The sequence below is a fragment of the Python bivittatus genome, unplaced genomic scaffold (genome assembly GCF_059951505.1).
Source record: "Python bivittatus isolate LINGU-HERP-01145 unplaced genomic scaffold, Pbiv_v1 ctg000430_np1212, whole genome shotgun sequence".
Classification (NCBI taxonomy): Eukaryota; Metazoa; Chordata; class Lepidosauria; order Squamata; family Pythonidae; genus Python; species Python bivittatus.
The window spans coordinates 1,271,680-1,286,336 of NW_028277071.1; the positions used below are offsets into that span (position 1 = coordinate 1,271,680).

Here is a 14,657-nt window from a genome sequence, read left to right on the forward strand (position 1 = left end):
AGGGGGAGGGTCCATTGTTACTGGTGCCTTGCTTCCCATCCCAAGCTAGCTCTTGGAAGTACTTATCTTTAAAACTGGAACAATTAAAGCCCCCATGCCAGTGGGAATAGATAGATTTGGGTTCAAATCCATATTGGTTAATTTATTAGATTTAGAAGCCACTGGATTCCAGAATGCTTCTGGGAGGGCTTTACTCTTAAAATAGAAAAGCAGTAAAAAGAAAAGAATGAAACTCACTGTGGGGATTGCCCATAGGTTGTTCACTATCTCCATGTTGATTTTGTTGTTGTTGCAGAATTGCTTTGAAGGTAAAAAGGGGCATGGAATCATTTATGCTCCTTTAAGCTTTGAGGAGCAAATGGGGATATAAATGTAATATATCAAGATTTTATATAGGAACATTCTGATTACAGCTATGTTGTACTGGGGAAGTAGTCATTCTTGGTATTTGGAGATGAAATCCAGCATCATTTCTCTAGAACAGTGTTTCTCAACCTTGGCAGCTTTCAGATGTGTGGACCTGAACTCCCAGAATTCACCAGCCAGTGGGGAATTCTGGGAGTTGAAGTCCACACATCTGAAAGCTGCCAGGGTTGAGAAACACTGCTCTAGAAATAGAAAGTGGGTTTCAGGCAGGAGTCAACACCTTTTTCTCACAAGACTTCTTATAATACATTCAAATTTCACAAGTTCGATGATTTCCATTTTTAAAAAATTAATTTTCCTTTTCATTTTGGTGGACTCTGAGCACTTGTTTACCAAATCTGATTTAAAGGCTGGTGGGTGGATGAAGAAGGGGACAGATTATTTGTGTTTTGTAATGGGCAAAGAGGAATATTCATTCTGGTATGTTCTGTTCCCTCCCCATCAACACTTCCCCACCCCCACCACGGACAGGCCCTTTTGAGGTTGGATTAAGTCTGAAGCGTCATGAAGCATTTTCTGTTCCAGATAGTAAACTGCTGGAAATGTATTTCATTGTTCTTTAGATTTATATCCCATCATTTCTTCAGGAGCTCAAAGCAGTGTTCATAACGCTCCATTCGAGGGAGATGGATTGGCCAAAAGCCATCCAGGAAATTTCTGAGGTTCAGGTGGACTAGAACCTGGGTCTTCCTGGCTCTAGTCCAGCACCTTCACCACTGCACCACAGTAAGTGCCCAAAACACTAGTAGAATGCTTGGATAGGCCCAGTTTTGGAAAAGAACAAAGTTCTGGAGCCAGGTTCCTCTCTCTTGCCCCTCTTTAGTTTGAACCACACTGAAAGTGTATCATCCTTCCACCAATCCAACGCTTTCTTCTGGATGCCAATAATTTATAATACCCTTTTCTCTTCTTTTCTCCCCAACTTTGTTCCAATTCTTCCCCAAGCTCTTATTTGCACTGTGAATGGGCCACCATTGCTCAGCTGGAGAAGGATAAGAGAATCCACCAGAAGCTCAAACGGTTTAAGACCAAAATGGCTCAGATGAGGCACTTCTTTCATGAGGTACCCATGACAATAGAAACTTGAGACTGGAAGCTGAGGAGCTCAGCAGGCCAGTGGTTTGTTTAATCCCAGATGCTGATACTCATGCAGGAGTAGACACTGCCTTACCATGTCCTATCTCTTTAGGATGAGGAGCCTTTCAACCCAGACTATGTGGAAGTTGACCGCATCCTGGATGAATCGCACAGCATTGACAAGGACAATGGGGAGGTGTGTTGGTATTTTTCAGATTAATTTGTTGTAATAGAACCTGTAAATACCGGCTGCCATGTAAGAAAACCGTAGCTATCTAAGAACATCAGAAGAACCATGCTGGACCTGGCTGGTGGCTTTTCTACTCTGACATTCTGAGTCCCACAGTGGCCAGCTGGATGCATTTGGAAAGTTCATAAGCCTAAACCGGAGGCCAAGAATCCCCTTCCACAATCATTTTCCTTCCAGGCCACAACTGAAGACTTGTTCCCCAAGATTCAAGAGGTAACAAACAGCCACCTAATATTGGTAGCCATTGATAGCCTGATCCTTCATTAACTTGTCCAGTCCTCTTTTAAAAGCTTCCACCTTGGCTGCTGTTGACACAACTGCTGACAATGAATCCCACTTTGTAAAAAGGGACTTCCTTCTCTCTGTCCTGAATCTCTGCATTTCGTTTCATTGGATGACTTTGAGATCTAACAGTGAGATAGGAGAAACATCACTGTCCACTGTCTTGTGCTGTGCATGATTCTATAGAGCTCTGTCAAATCTCTGCTTCTCCTTCATTCAAATAAGAGAGTCCCAGTTGCTGTGGTATTCCAGCCCCCTAATAATTTGGCTGCCTTCTTTCACCTGTTCCAGCTCTATCATATCCTTCTTAAGGGGCAGGGGTAGGACCATACAAAATACTCCAAACTTGATAGTCCCATATTGACTTCTATAAGGGTATTACTATATAAGCAGTTCTATTTTTGGTTCCCTTCCTTGTCCTTCCAAGCATGAAATTTGCATTTTTACAGCCACTGTGCACTTGAGTTTTCTCAGGTGGACCACTTAGACATCAAGTTCCCTTTCCTGATCAGTCACTGACAGCTTAGCTCCCATTAATGTAAAGTAAAGTTTGGAAATTTTTTTGCCAACATGAATTGTTTTGTACTTACTACGTTGGACAGCATTTGCCAGAGTCACTGGGAGTCAGATGCCATATAAATTTAATAAATTGTTGTTATTACTATTTTATAGCATTTTCACGCATTTCAGAGAGTTCTTTTTGATTTTTACCAACCTTGAACACTTTGGTGCATCAGCAAACATGACCCTTTCATTGCTTATCTGTAACTCCAGCTAATCCAAGTTAAATGCTTTGTATATACTGTCCAATTGTGTACTTTAAGAACAGTCTTCTTCATTATCATCCAACCTGAGTTTTCTGATGGGCTGTAGAGGTTCCTCTGGGTATCCCACTGCTGATGAAGGTATTAGCATGAGAGAGACGGCCATTTCATGTTAGTGCCACCAAAATTCTCAAAAGCCTTGGGATGGTAATCTGTCAGGACCTGTCTCTTCTTTTAATTTTGGCAGGTGTTAATGACTTACCTGTTCAGACAGGCCTTTGAGTGATAACCAGTACTGTTTCTGTTGTAAAGTCTTCTCCCATCCTTCATTTTCAATTTGTACTGCCCTCAAAAATCCTGACTTTATCTGCAGTGGCCAAATAGCTCAAATCATCTCTCATCCACAAGACTCGGGCATGCTTTCCTAGAATGATAGGGATTGTGGTCCAGCAAGTACAGATGGCACCGGCTTTTTACATTCTGGTTTTGCTGAAAAGGGGGCTTTCCCTGTTCATCCCTGATGCTGTCTATATTTTCATTGTATGTAATTTGCTTTGATCTTTTGGTTTTATTGTATTAAAGACTGGACTCTGTGAGCTACTCCACATGCAGTTTTATGTGGAAAAGCCATTTGAACAAATGAAAAGAATAACTGACTTTAGGCTGTACTTGCTTCTCTCTCTCTCTCTCTTTCAAACACTGTATAGCCAGTGATCTATTACCTGGTAAAGTGGTGTTCGCTCCCGTATGAAGACAGCACGTGGGAGCTGAAAGAGGACGTGGATGAAGGGAAGGTCCAGGAGTTCAAACGCATCCAATCAAGACACCCTGAGCTCAAACGGGTGGTGAGTGACAGCTTACCCTACTCCCTGCCCTCAAAAATCCTGACTTTATCTGCAGTGGCCAATTTAGTTTTGTGGTGGAAGTATTCTGGAACCATGTCTGTATTTGGACACCTACAGCTTCACATATGCAGGTGGATTTCTAACCCTCCTTAGTACTGAAAAAAACCTTAATTGATCCCTGGCACCTTCTCATTATTGCAAGACAGGGAGGGGAAAAAAAACAAATGTTGTTCCTGGCAAACCAAAATGTATATATGTTTAACAGCCATTAACAAAGCGCTTCGGGAAGCCCATTTCAGAATTAATAATTGGTAGCTTTTATTAGTATTAGTATTCCCTCCAGGCTTTTCTTTAATTAGCTGATTTTTTTATTTCCATTTTTAAACTTGGCTATACAACTGAACATTAGTGGAGTAATCATAGATACCTTATGCAAGGCAGATGATACTGTTCTATAGGCAAATAGCGAGCAAGGTTACAAATTTTACTTAATTATTCATATCAGTCGAGTGCATCCTGTGAGCTAAATATAAAGTGGAAGACAATAACATCAGGGATTATAAGTAAAAATAAAATCCCTGTACCAAATATTATGCTGCCAGGAAAACAAGTGTGGGAGGTTTAACAGTATAAATATCTGTGTTGTATTTGGACTGATAGATGGGAACCTAGCATGGATATAAGAAGCAGGATTGAACTGGAGAGAATAGCTTATCAAAAAGGAATTGCACTTCTTTGGTTTTAGAATTTAAGATTGGACTTTTGCTGCTATATATTGTTACGCCTTGCTGGTTCTTTAGTATGGAATAGAAACCTGGACAATGACCTGAGTGACAATCAAGTGAATAGAAGCCTTTGAAATATGGATTCATAGAAGATTACTTAACATATGTGTGTTAAACCTGTACAAAACAAGATGGCCCTCCAAGAACGGATAAAAATAGGTAAATTGTATATAGTGGCAAAGAAATGAAAATGGAATATTTAAGACACGTGATAAGCAACAAGAAATATCAATTGCTTCAACTGATAAAAGATTTGAGGGGAATGAAACCCTGGCAGACAACACATATCATGGTGAAAAGCTCCCTATGTGGTTTGTCAAAGGCAAAACACCTTCGTTTCATACATTAACATCAAAAAGAACAGATAGCGTTGTTATTACCAACTTCTGGTAGGAGACAATATGAGAAGGAGAAGAAAAATGCAGGAGCTGAATTTCTTTTTAAAAGAAGTAGCCTGCCAAATTACTGAACAACATGAATGAAAGTTTATCTTAATGACAGAATCAGAAATATCCTTCAAGTGGCATTCAGTGAGTTTAACAAAATTCTTCCCTCTCTATTACCTATTAGTGCCTAATTGTTAACATTTATTCGCAGGCTCGACCCCAGGCAGGTTCCTGGAAGAAACTGGAACTTTCGCATGAATACAAAAACGGCAATCAGCTGCGAGAATATCAGCTGGAGGGTGTAAACTGGTTGCTCTTCAACTGGTACAATAGGTGAGGCTACTGGGAGAAAAGCCCACTAGAGAAATACATATTGGCTAGGGGATTTTATTCTCAGTGGAAAATCAGAGAATTATGTGCTCTCAGTTATCGGTAGTGAAAGCTGGGATCTGTACCCACCCCAGGTCCCAGTATTTAAAGTGCTGTTTTTCCAAAACCAATGATAGAGAATTCTCAGTAGTAGCGCTGTAACAGAAGGACAGATGTAAAAAAAAATATCCCAGGCTTGAAATGGTTGGTTTCAAGCTCAAAACAAAGTACTCCTTATTCTAGAGTATTGTCCTGAATGTGAAACAAAATTGGATGTTTGTTTCTACTCTGTTTTGACATATATTTCAGGAGTGCAGCCTAAGTCATTCCATTTTGAACTGACTGGGGGTATAAGGAGCTGGTGCAAACATTTCTACCCACTTTCAGTCATTTCTCCAGCTTACCCTTTGCTTTACCTCCCACAGGCAAAATTGTATTCTGGCAGATGAAATGGGGTTGGGTAAAACCATCCAATCCATCGCTTTCTTGGAGGAAGTTTATAACGTGGGAATCCGGGGCCCCTTCCTGGTCATTGCCCCTCTGTCCACCATCACCAACTGGGAGCGGGAATTCAACACCTGGACCGAGATGAACACGATTGTGTACCACGGCAGCTTGGCATCCCGTCAGATGATTCAACAATACGAGATGTACTGCAAGGATTCTCGGGTAGGGGAGACTGTTGGGCCATCAGGGAGTATAGAGAGGTTGTCGTTGAGATGGGAGGGAGCGACTGCAACGTAGTAATGAACAAAGGACACGTGCCAATATGCTGTATTGCTTGTTCTTCCCAACTCTGTCTCTATGAAAATTCAATCAACGCCACCTGATTTTCAGTAAGGTAAATCTAAATGCTTAAGGAAATTCATTAAGATTCCGTATTTCCTCTAGGAGGCAGCAAAGCCATTATGGTTAGAGGGGAGATTTTGCTGAATGCTTATACCCTGCAGATGGATCTTCTTCCACTTCAGCAGGGGACAGTACTTGGATGATCTTGTCTGGGCTTTGAAGCTAAGCAGGATCTGGTGTGGTTAATACTTCAGGGGGAGACCACCAGAGGAACCCAGGATTGTAGGCTGGACTGGGAAGTCACACAGACATCCAGGAAGACAGTAGCCAACGTTTTCCAAATTATTGCCAAGAAAACTGCTCTGCTGATGACATCACTGGGAGTCAAGTCTATTTATCGTTTGCTTCTACCCACAACAGGGTCGCTTGATCCCAGGCGCGTACAAGTTTGACGCTCTGATCACAACCTTTGAGATGATATTGTCGGACTGCCCCGAGCTGAGGGAGATTGAGTGGCGCTGCGTTATCATCGATGAAGCTCACCGCCTCAAGAATCGCAACTGCAAACTGTTGGACAGCCTCAAGCATATGGACCTGGTAGGGGCCAGAGCATTCTTGTCTGCTTTTGAAAACAAGTTCCTGGACAGTAAAGCTGGAAAGAGAGAGACTTTGGAGGGAAAAAGCATGTTTACAGATATGTTGCTGCATTTGCTACTTTAGAGATGCGCATTTAGGACCACCCCCAACATTTAGACTTGCCAGTTTGGGGATAGGAATTAATGGGCACTCAACATTTAAACAAGCCTGCTAGCTTCAGGGTTGGGCATCTAGACCCATTTTTGTACCCCCAGAGCTGCCAAAATTCAGTGACAGTTTTTGCTTTAAAAAAAGGGGAGGATCAAAATAGACTTAGCACACTTCAGTAAGAACCCCCCCCCTCAAAAAAAAGAAGTCTTGCCTCTTTTCTGGTGTTATTGAGACATCAGTGCACATCTCCTGTGACTTTCAGGAGTCCCTTCTCCATTAAAAATGGTATCCTTTGGCCCAAAAGAATGTCCCACCTCTGCCTTGGTTGCTCCTCCTGCTCTGAAATCCGTGTACTGTGGTGCCATCATCTTCTTGATGTCTCTTCCATCTTCCTCCCTTTTAGGAGCACAAAGTGTTATTGACAGGCACTCCTCTCCAGAACACAGTAGAGGAACTGTTCAGCCTCCTGCATTTCCTTGAACCCTCCCAATTCCCCTCTGAATCGGAGTTCCTTAAGGACTTTGGGGACCTCAAAACTGAGGAGCAGGTAAAAAAAAAACTGTGAGGATGTTGGCACTCTTTCCTCTTTCTGAGCCTCCCATTTCTGCTGCTTTTAGCTTTCTGTCTGGCTTATTTTCCCACTCAAGTACCTGCATTTTCAAACTTCTTCAAGAGATGGTTGTCTTTCTCAGTCTGTCTGTCTAAGAAGACAAGGCTCCAGAGCAACTGGTTTGATCTTAGCTTGGTCCTCCTCAAGATGGCAAGGGCTCTAACCACTGCTCTCTCCAACCTTCCAGGTGCAGAAACTGCAGGCAATCTTGAAGCCCATGATGCTCCGGCGGCTGAAGGAGGATGTTGAGAAGAATTTGGCCCCCAAGCAGGAAACTATCATTGAGGTAGAACTGACCAACATCCAGAAGAAGTATTACCGGGCCATCCTAGAGAAGAACTTCAACTTCCTCTCTAAGGGGGCAGGGCACAGCAACATGCCCAACCTTCTCAACACCATGATGGAGCTACGCAAGTGTTGCAACCATCCCTACCTCATCAATGGTAAGTGTGAGCAAGTGGGTGGAAAGGCTCAAGAGAGAGGGCCTTTCTGGGTTTGGAGAATGGAAGAATTGAGTTGCCTAGAATGGAGTTTTGGAAGGAAAGATCTGGGGAAGTTGCTCCTTGCTAAATAAGCTTACACAAATTAGTAGCTTGGAGCTTAGAAGCCTTCTGGGATCTTTTCATAAGCACAGAGAGTATCCTGCTTAGATAAGGGTCAGTAGAAACAGCAAGTGAGGGACATTGGTTGATCAAAATGCCATTTGCAATGGCTTGGTATGTTCTAATTTCTCAAGTTTGGTCCACAATCTTGGATAATTTCTGTATCTGCATTTCTTTCTCCCCAAAACTAGGTGCAGAGGAGAAGATCTTGACTGAGTTTCGGGACTCCTGCCACCACCACGTGCCCCATGACTTTCCCCTGCAGGCCATGGTGCGTTCCTCTGGGAAATTGGTGCTGATTGATAAACTGCTTCCTAAACTGAAAGCCGGAGGACACAAGGTGCTGATCTTTTCCCAGATGGTCCGCTGCCTTGACATCCTAGAAGACTACCTCATCCAAAAGAGGTGAGAGCTTGTGCAGAGAGGACCTCCAAACCAAATTATTCCATAGGCCTATTTCATTGATGCATTCATTTCTTTCTAATATTCATGACCTGCTTTTCACAATCAGCATAATCCTTGTAGCTAAAAATCTTAACATTGTGTCCTCTACAACCCATAATGTTACAGTACCTTTAAAACGGCAACTTTTTAAAAAGCATAGTTACAACCTACCAAAATGTCACAGCCACAGAAGGATTTGGCGTGTTCGCTGTGGAGGTGGCCACATTTAAACAGATGAAGTCAGGGCTGTGCAGTTTCTTGATAGACTGTCCATAGTTGCAGTGTTAATTCAGAATTTGTGGTAGCCAGCTTTTTCCTTTTTTCCACTCAAACTGGAGGCATGTTTGTGAGTGTCTGCGGTGGAGAAGAATGGGTTCAGATGTTGACACAGGTGTCACAGCCTATCTTGCAGAATACTGTATGTTTCCTGTGCAGGTATCTCTATGAGCGTATTGATGGGCGGGTGCGTGGGAATCTGCGGCAGGCTGCCATTGACCGCTTTAGCAAGCCTGATTCGGATCGTTTCGTGTTCCTTCTCTGCACCCGGGCGGGAGGTCTGGGGATCAACCTCACAGCTGCCGATACCTGCATAATTTTCGACTCCGACTGGAATCCTCAGAATGACTTGCAGGTACTGCTGGGGTCTCTGGGGTGGATGGAGAATCAGACTCTGGCAGCCAGAAATACAAGGCTTGAAACATCCGTTCTGTTGATCGGTGCATGATTTTGAGCATGTCCTTTATGTTTTGCCTACTTTGTAGGATGGTGAGCATCAAAGAGCAGTAGTGACATACGTATCTTCTTGGTGGGGGTGGCGAGCAGAATATAAATGGGATGTACAAATCTCCTTCCCTGTTCCTTCAATTAGTTCTCTTTCTGTCAGATTCCCACAATAAATTGGGTGTGTATCATGCCGTTAAGGGAGGCATGTAGTAGTACCACCAGCAGTTTCCAATTTGGGCAGACTTCTCTCCAGTGGTAGGATGACATTGAGGGACTATTCTGTGCATAAGGGGGCCTCCCACTGACCCAAACTGTGACCTTGGACTCTGTCTGCTAAGACACAATTTGTTTGATAAAAAGAACCTCTTTCCCCACAAAGTTGTCTCTCTCCCGGGCTTGAAAGATGCTTGCAACCTTCATGCCTCCTTTTGCTCCCATTTTCTCCAGGCACAAGCTCGTTGCCACCGCATCGGACAGAGCAAGGCAGTGAAAGTTTACCGCCTCATCACTCGGAATTCCTACGAGCGTGAGATGTTTGACAAAGCCAGCCTCAAGCTGGGACTAGACAAGGCTGTCCTGCAGTCCATGAGCGGGCGAGAAGGGAGCATCACGGGGGTAAGTGTTTGCAGCCGTGGCCGAGAGGGAGGCTGTGGAGGGTAGAGAAGATGACCTTGATGGAGATAAGCCAGATCTCTTCCCAGAGTTATGAAGCAAGAAGCGTGACTGGAGCCCAAAACAATCTGATGGGAGGAGGAAACCGCTCAGACAAACATCTCCTTAGTTCACAGGAGTATTGGGGGGGAGTGGGGAGTAAAGCACAATCAGACTTGGAATATGATAAAATAGTTTTAGCCTTCCTACTTTCTTGATCTGGTATGCATAGTGGGGCTGAAAGAAGCAGGGAGGAAAAAGCCCCAGAACAGAAATTCAATCTCCATGCACCAGGCTGAATGCTTAAGGTGGAAGCTTCTCTTGCTTGGGAGACTTATGTGCTGAGTAAGGGAGCATCTGTCTTTTGCAGGGTTGCACCACCATCAGGTTAATGCAAGGGAACAAACAAAAAATGCAATTCTTCTGATTATGTGGCCAGGCCTTGGAGTTTGGGAGGGGGGGTGGTACAACTTGAAAAGCACAGAACACCTAGCGACACGGCTGGGCTCTTACCATCAACTGTTGTTATTTTTGTTGAGAAGCATGAATCTTACAGTTGTGTGGTTTGGCTCCTATTTATTTTACTGGTATTGCTTCAGAAACATAATCCTCTGATTGTGTAGCTGGACTGGACTGTTTTAGTACTGGCTCCAGTCTAACCAAAAGAGAAGAGAAGATGATCTTTCCTTCCTCCCCCACCCCCCATCAGATTCAGCAATTTTCAAAGAAAGAGATTGAGGACTTGCTACGCAAAGGGGCCTATGCCGCCATTATGGAAGAGGATGATGAAGGATCTAAGTTCTGCGAAGAAGATATTGACCAGATTCTTCTTCGGCGCACCACCACCATCACCATTGAGAGTGAAGGAAAAGGGTCCACCTTTGCCAAGGTAGCCATATTCCCTATCCCTAATTCCTGTTGAAAAACAAACAGTTCTTCAAGAGTTCAGCTATCATTCAGGGTGATGCCAACTCCATTTGGAGAAGGCTGATGGGTAGATGTGTGCAGAGAAGGAATCAAGAACCAAAAAGAAGCAAGGTTGTTCATGCCATAAATACTCTCGATGCTGTCTAAGATATACTCCATTCCTGTCCTGGAGTTTACTCTAATCTGTAATAGTTTATAGAATGTTGGGCACTAATAAGATTGAATTTAAGGAGGCTTTGCCAAAGGGCCTAGAGTCTACTGAAGTAAGCTGTGCCATAGTACTCATCTTTCCTTCCGTGTGCCTATACAGCCATGAGGTCCAGAATCTACTTGTTCTTAAGACAAAGGCGAACCAGATTTCACACTGGGGATATTATGTTCTTTGGAAAAACAACTTGTGTGGGTTCACACAATACACTAAATCCAAGTTAATAAAACCTGATTGTTGAATTCACGTAACATGCTATGCTCAAGCAAATAAAGCCAAAGTCTGGCTTATCGTAATGGTCTGGTTCACCAAACACATGAAAGCAATGGCTGGGTTTCCCACAACACACTGAATTACAAACTGTCTAATCCCCACTAGACTGGTGGGTTGTGCAAATCTAGCAGACATGTGTGTGTGAAGTCCACTTCACAGTAAGAATGATATCCAACTGTTCCTCCTTTGTTTTGCCTCTTCTCCTTTCCCAGGCAAGCTTTGTGGCCTCTGAAAACAGGACAGATATTGCTCTGGATGACCCCAACTTCTGGCAGAAGTGGGCCAAGAAGGCAGACTTAGACCTGGATCTGCTGAATAGTAAGGTGTGTTGGATTGGGAAGAGGGATGGAGTCAACTTGTATGACTGGCTGGGCTAGTAATAGAAGAGTCAGGAAGGGGTTGCATGAAGTTCAGTATTTTATGGCACAAAATCCTTTTTGTGTGGATTACGGATTATTTTTTCCTCTACTCCAAAACCAAATCCTCCAGAACAGGCAGTGGTCCAGTTGTAACTCAGGGATATTGCCCTTGCTTATCTGATTTGCAGAAGACATAACATTGGATGGGAGAGTTAATATCCTAAGAGACACAAGTTAAATTCAGGATGACCTTGATTAGTTAGAGGAATGGGATGAAAATGCAAGATCTTCATATGTATGAAATTTCCCAAGTATGAAATTCAACAGAGGCAAATGCAAAGTTCTTCACTCAGGAAAGAGAAGCCAAATGTGCAGGTATAGGGTGAAATATAACTGGCTTTACAATGGTTCTTGTGAAAAATAATTCTGGAAAAGTGGTTGATTACAAATTCAGTATAAGCCAAGTCTGTCACGTGGCTGCAGAAAAAGCAAATACAGTTTCCATACTGCATCAACAGAAGTTTTCAAATCATGGGAAGGTATACAGTGGGGCAAAAGAGTATTTAGTCAGCCACCAGTTGTGCAAGTTCTCCCACTTAAAAAGATGAGAGAGGCCTGTAATTTTCATCATAGGTATACCTCAACTATGAGAGACAAAATGAGAAAAAAAATCCAGAAAATCACATTGTCTGATTTTTAAAGAATTTATTTGCAAATCATGGTGGAAAATAAGTATTTGGTCAATATCAAAAGTTCATCTCAATACTTTGTTATATATCCTTTGTTGCCAATGACAGAGGTCAAACGTTTTCTGTAAGTCTTCACAAGGTTTTCACACACTGTTGCTGGTATTTTGGCCCATTCCTCCATGCAGATCTCCTCTAGAGCAGTGATGTTTTGGGGCTGTCGCTGGGCAACACGGACTTTCAACTCCCTCCAAAGGTTTTCCATGGGGTTGAGATCTGGAGACTGGCTAGGCCACTCCAGGACCTTGAAATGCTTCTTACGAAGCCATTCCTTCGTTGCCTGGGCAGTATGTTTGGGATCATTGTCATGCTGAAAGACCCAGCCACGTTTCATCTTCAATGCCCTTGCTGATGGAAGGAGGTGTTCACTCAAAATCTCATGATACATGGTCCCATTCATTCTTTCCTTTACACGGATCAGTCGTCCTGGTCCCTTTGCAGAAAAACAGCCCCAAAGCATGATGTTTCCACCCCCATGCTTCACAGTAGGTATGGTGTTCTTTGGATGCAACTCAGCATTCTCTCTCCTCCAAACACAACGAGTTGAGTTTAGACCAAAACGTTCTACTTTGGTTTCATCTGACCATATGTCATTCTCCCAATCCTCTTCTGGATCATCCAAATGCTCTCTAGCAAACTTCAGACGGGCCCAGACATGTACTGGCTTAAGCAGGGGGACACATCTGGCACTGCAGGATTTGAGTCCCTGGCGGCGTAGTGTGTTACTGATGGTAGCCTTTGTTACTTTGGTCCCAGCTCGCTGCAGGTCATTCACTAGGTCCCCCCGTGTGGTTCTGGGATTTTTGCTCACCGTTCTTGTGATCATTTTGACCCCACGGGGTGAGATCTTGCGTGGAGCCCCAGATCGAGGGAGATTATCAGTGGTCTTGTATGTCTTCCATTTTCTAATTATTGCTCCCACAGTTGATTTCTTCACACCAAGCTGCCTGCCTATTGCAGATTCAGTCTTCCCAGCCTGGTGCAGGTCTACAATTTTGTTTCTGGTGTCCTTCAACAGCTCTTTGGTCTTGGCCATAGTGGAGTTTGGAGTGTGACTGTTTGAGGTTGTGGACAGGGGTCTTTTATACTGATAACAAGGTCAAACAGGTGCCATTACTACAGGTAATGAGTGGAGGACAGAGGAGCCTCTTAAAGAGGTCTGTGAGAGCCAGACATCTTGCTTGTTTGTAGGTGACCAAATACTTGTTTTCCACCATGATTTGCAAATAAATTCTTTAAAAATCAGACAATGTGATTTTCTGGATTTTTTTTCTCATTTTGTCTCTCATAGTTGAGGTATACCTATGATGAAAATTACAGGCCTCTCTCATCTTTTTAAGTGGGAGAACTTGCACAATTGGTGGCTGACTAAATACTTTTTTGCCCCACTGTAGTTCTGCTTTGTTAGGTATGGTCAGACCTCATTCCTAGAACTGTCAAATCTGGGCATTTGTTTTAAGGAGGATTCAGGCAAACCAAAACCACTTTAGATAAGGAACAGTGGGAGTGATTGGGGACAAAATCCTTCTGCAAGAGATTGAAGAAACTGGGAAGGTTCAGCTTCAAAAAGATTGAAGCTCGGTATGACATTCTGTATTATTCAAATGCAGAACATGGCACAGTGGTTTTAAATTTTAGGAAAGCAGATTCCAACTGAATGTTAGGAGAAAACACCCTTTTTAATAATAAGAGCAGTTCAGCCATGGGGTCAGTTAGCAAGGGAGGTTGTGGGCTCCCCTTCCCTGGACCACTGAGCAAAAGAAAGCTGAACTATTGTTAGTTGCTTAATTGGCATTCCTATACTGAGTTGAACTTGGATTCCATGGCCTGAATGGCCACCTCCAAGTCCTGAGGTTCTGTGACGAAGGCAGGGGAGAAGTGAGAATTGTTCATGGAAGAATTGAGGCATGTTCAGAGATGTAGAGGGCTTTCCTCTCCAACTCCTACAGAACAACCTGGTGATCGACACACCCCGGGTGCGCAAGCAAACTCGCCACTTCAGTACCCTGAAGGATGACGACCTGGTTGAGTTCTCTGACTTGGAGAGTGATGATGATGACCGGCCACGCTCCCGGCGCCATGACCGGCACCACCATCCACTCCACCACTCGTACGGGCGCACCGACTGCTTCCAGGTGGAGAAACAACTGCTGGTCTATGGGTATGTGGCATGGAGGGAGGCCTCATGAAGAGCAATGGGGTGTGTGGAAAGAAGAGTTATTGGAGCTGTAGGGGAGGGGGGGTACATGGGTGCATTAATCCAATTCCTTGTGGGGAGAGGGGAGTGAGGTACCTTGGAAGCTTATTGAGAGTTCCTCAAGGAGATAAAATCACGGTGGGCCGTTTTTCTCAAAATACAGGTTGGCAATTAGCTTGACTCCTAATTGTTTTAAC

The 14,657-nt window shown here is 43.6% G+C and overlaps 1 protein-coding gene across 5 annotated transcripts in view; it reads left to right on the plus strand.

The window, feature by feature from the left end:
- The window catches only part of CHD8 (chromodomain helicase DNA binding protein 8), a 53,712-nt gene that overhangs the window by 25,427 nt on the left and 13,628 nt on the right, over positions 1-14,657 (plus strand). For all 5 annotated transcript variants that reach the window (XM_025167362.2, XM_025167360.2, XM_007429331.4 and 2 more), the window contains 14 exons: positions 1,372-1,489; positions 1,616-1,699; positions 3,507-3,644; positions 5,027-5,148; positions 5,610-5,853; positions 6,394-6,570; positions 7,124-7,267; positions 7,518-7,773; positions 8,124-8,337; positions 8,812-9,007; positions 9,547-9,714; positions 10,460-10,639; positions 11,371-11,481; positions 14,213-14,424. In XM_025167362.2, coding sequence (XP_025023130.1) covers positions 1,372-1,489; positions 1,616-1,699; positions 3,507-3,644; positions 5,027-5,148; positions 5,610-5,853; positions 6,394-6,570; positions 7,124-7,267; positions 7,518-7,773; positions 8,124-8,337; positions 8,812-9,007; positions 9,547-9,714; positions 10,460-10,639; positions 11,371-11,481; positions 14,213-14,424 — 2,364 coding nt within the window. The remainder of the gene's footprint in view (positions 1-1,371; positions 1,490-1,615; positions 1,700-3,506; positions 3,645-5,026; positions 5,149-5,609; positions 5,854-6,393; positions 6,571-7,123; positions 7,268-7,517; positions 7,774-8,123; positions 8,338-8,811; positions 9,008-9,546; positions 9,715-10,459; positions 10,640-11,370; positions 11,482-14,212; positions 14,425-14,657) is intronic.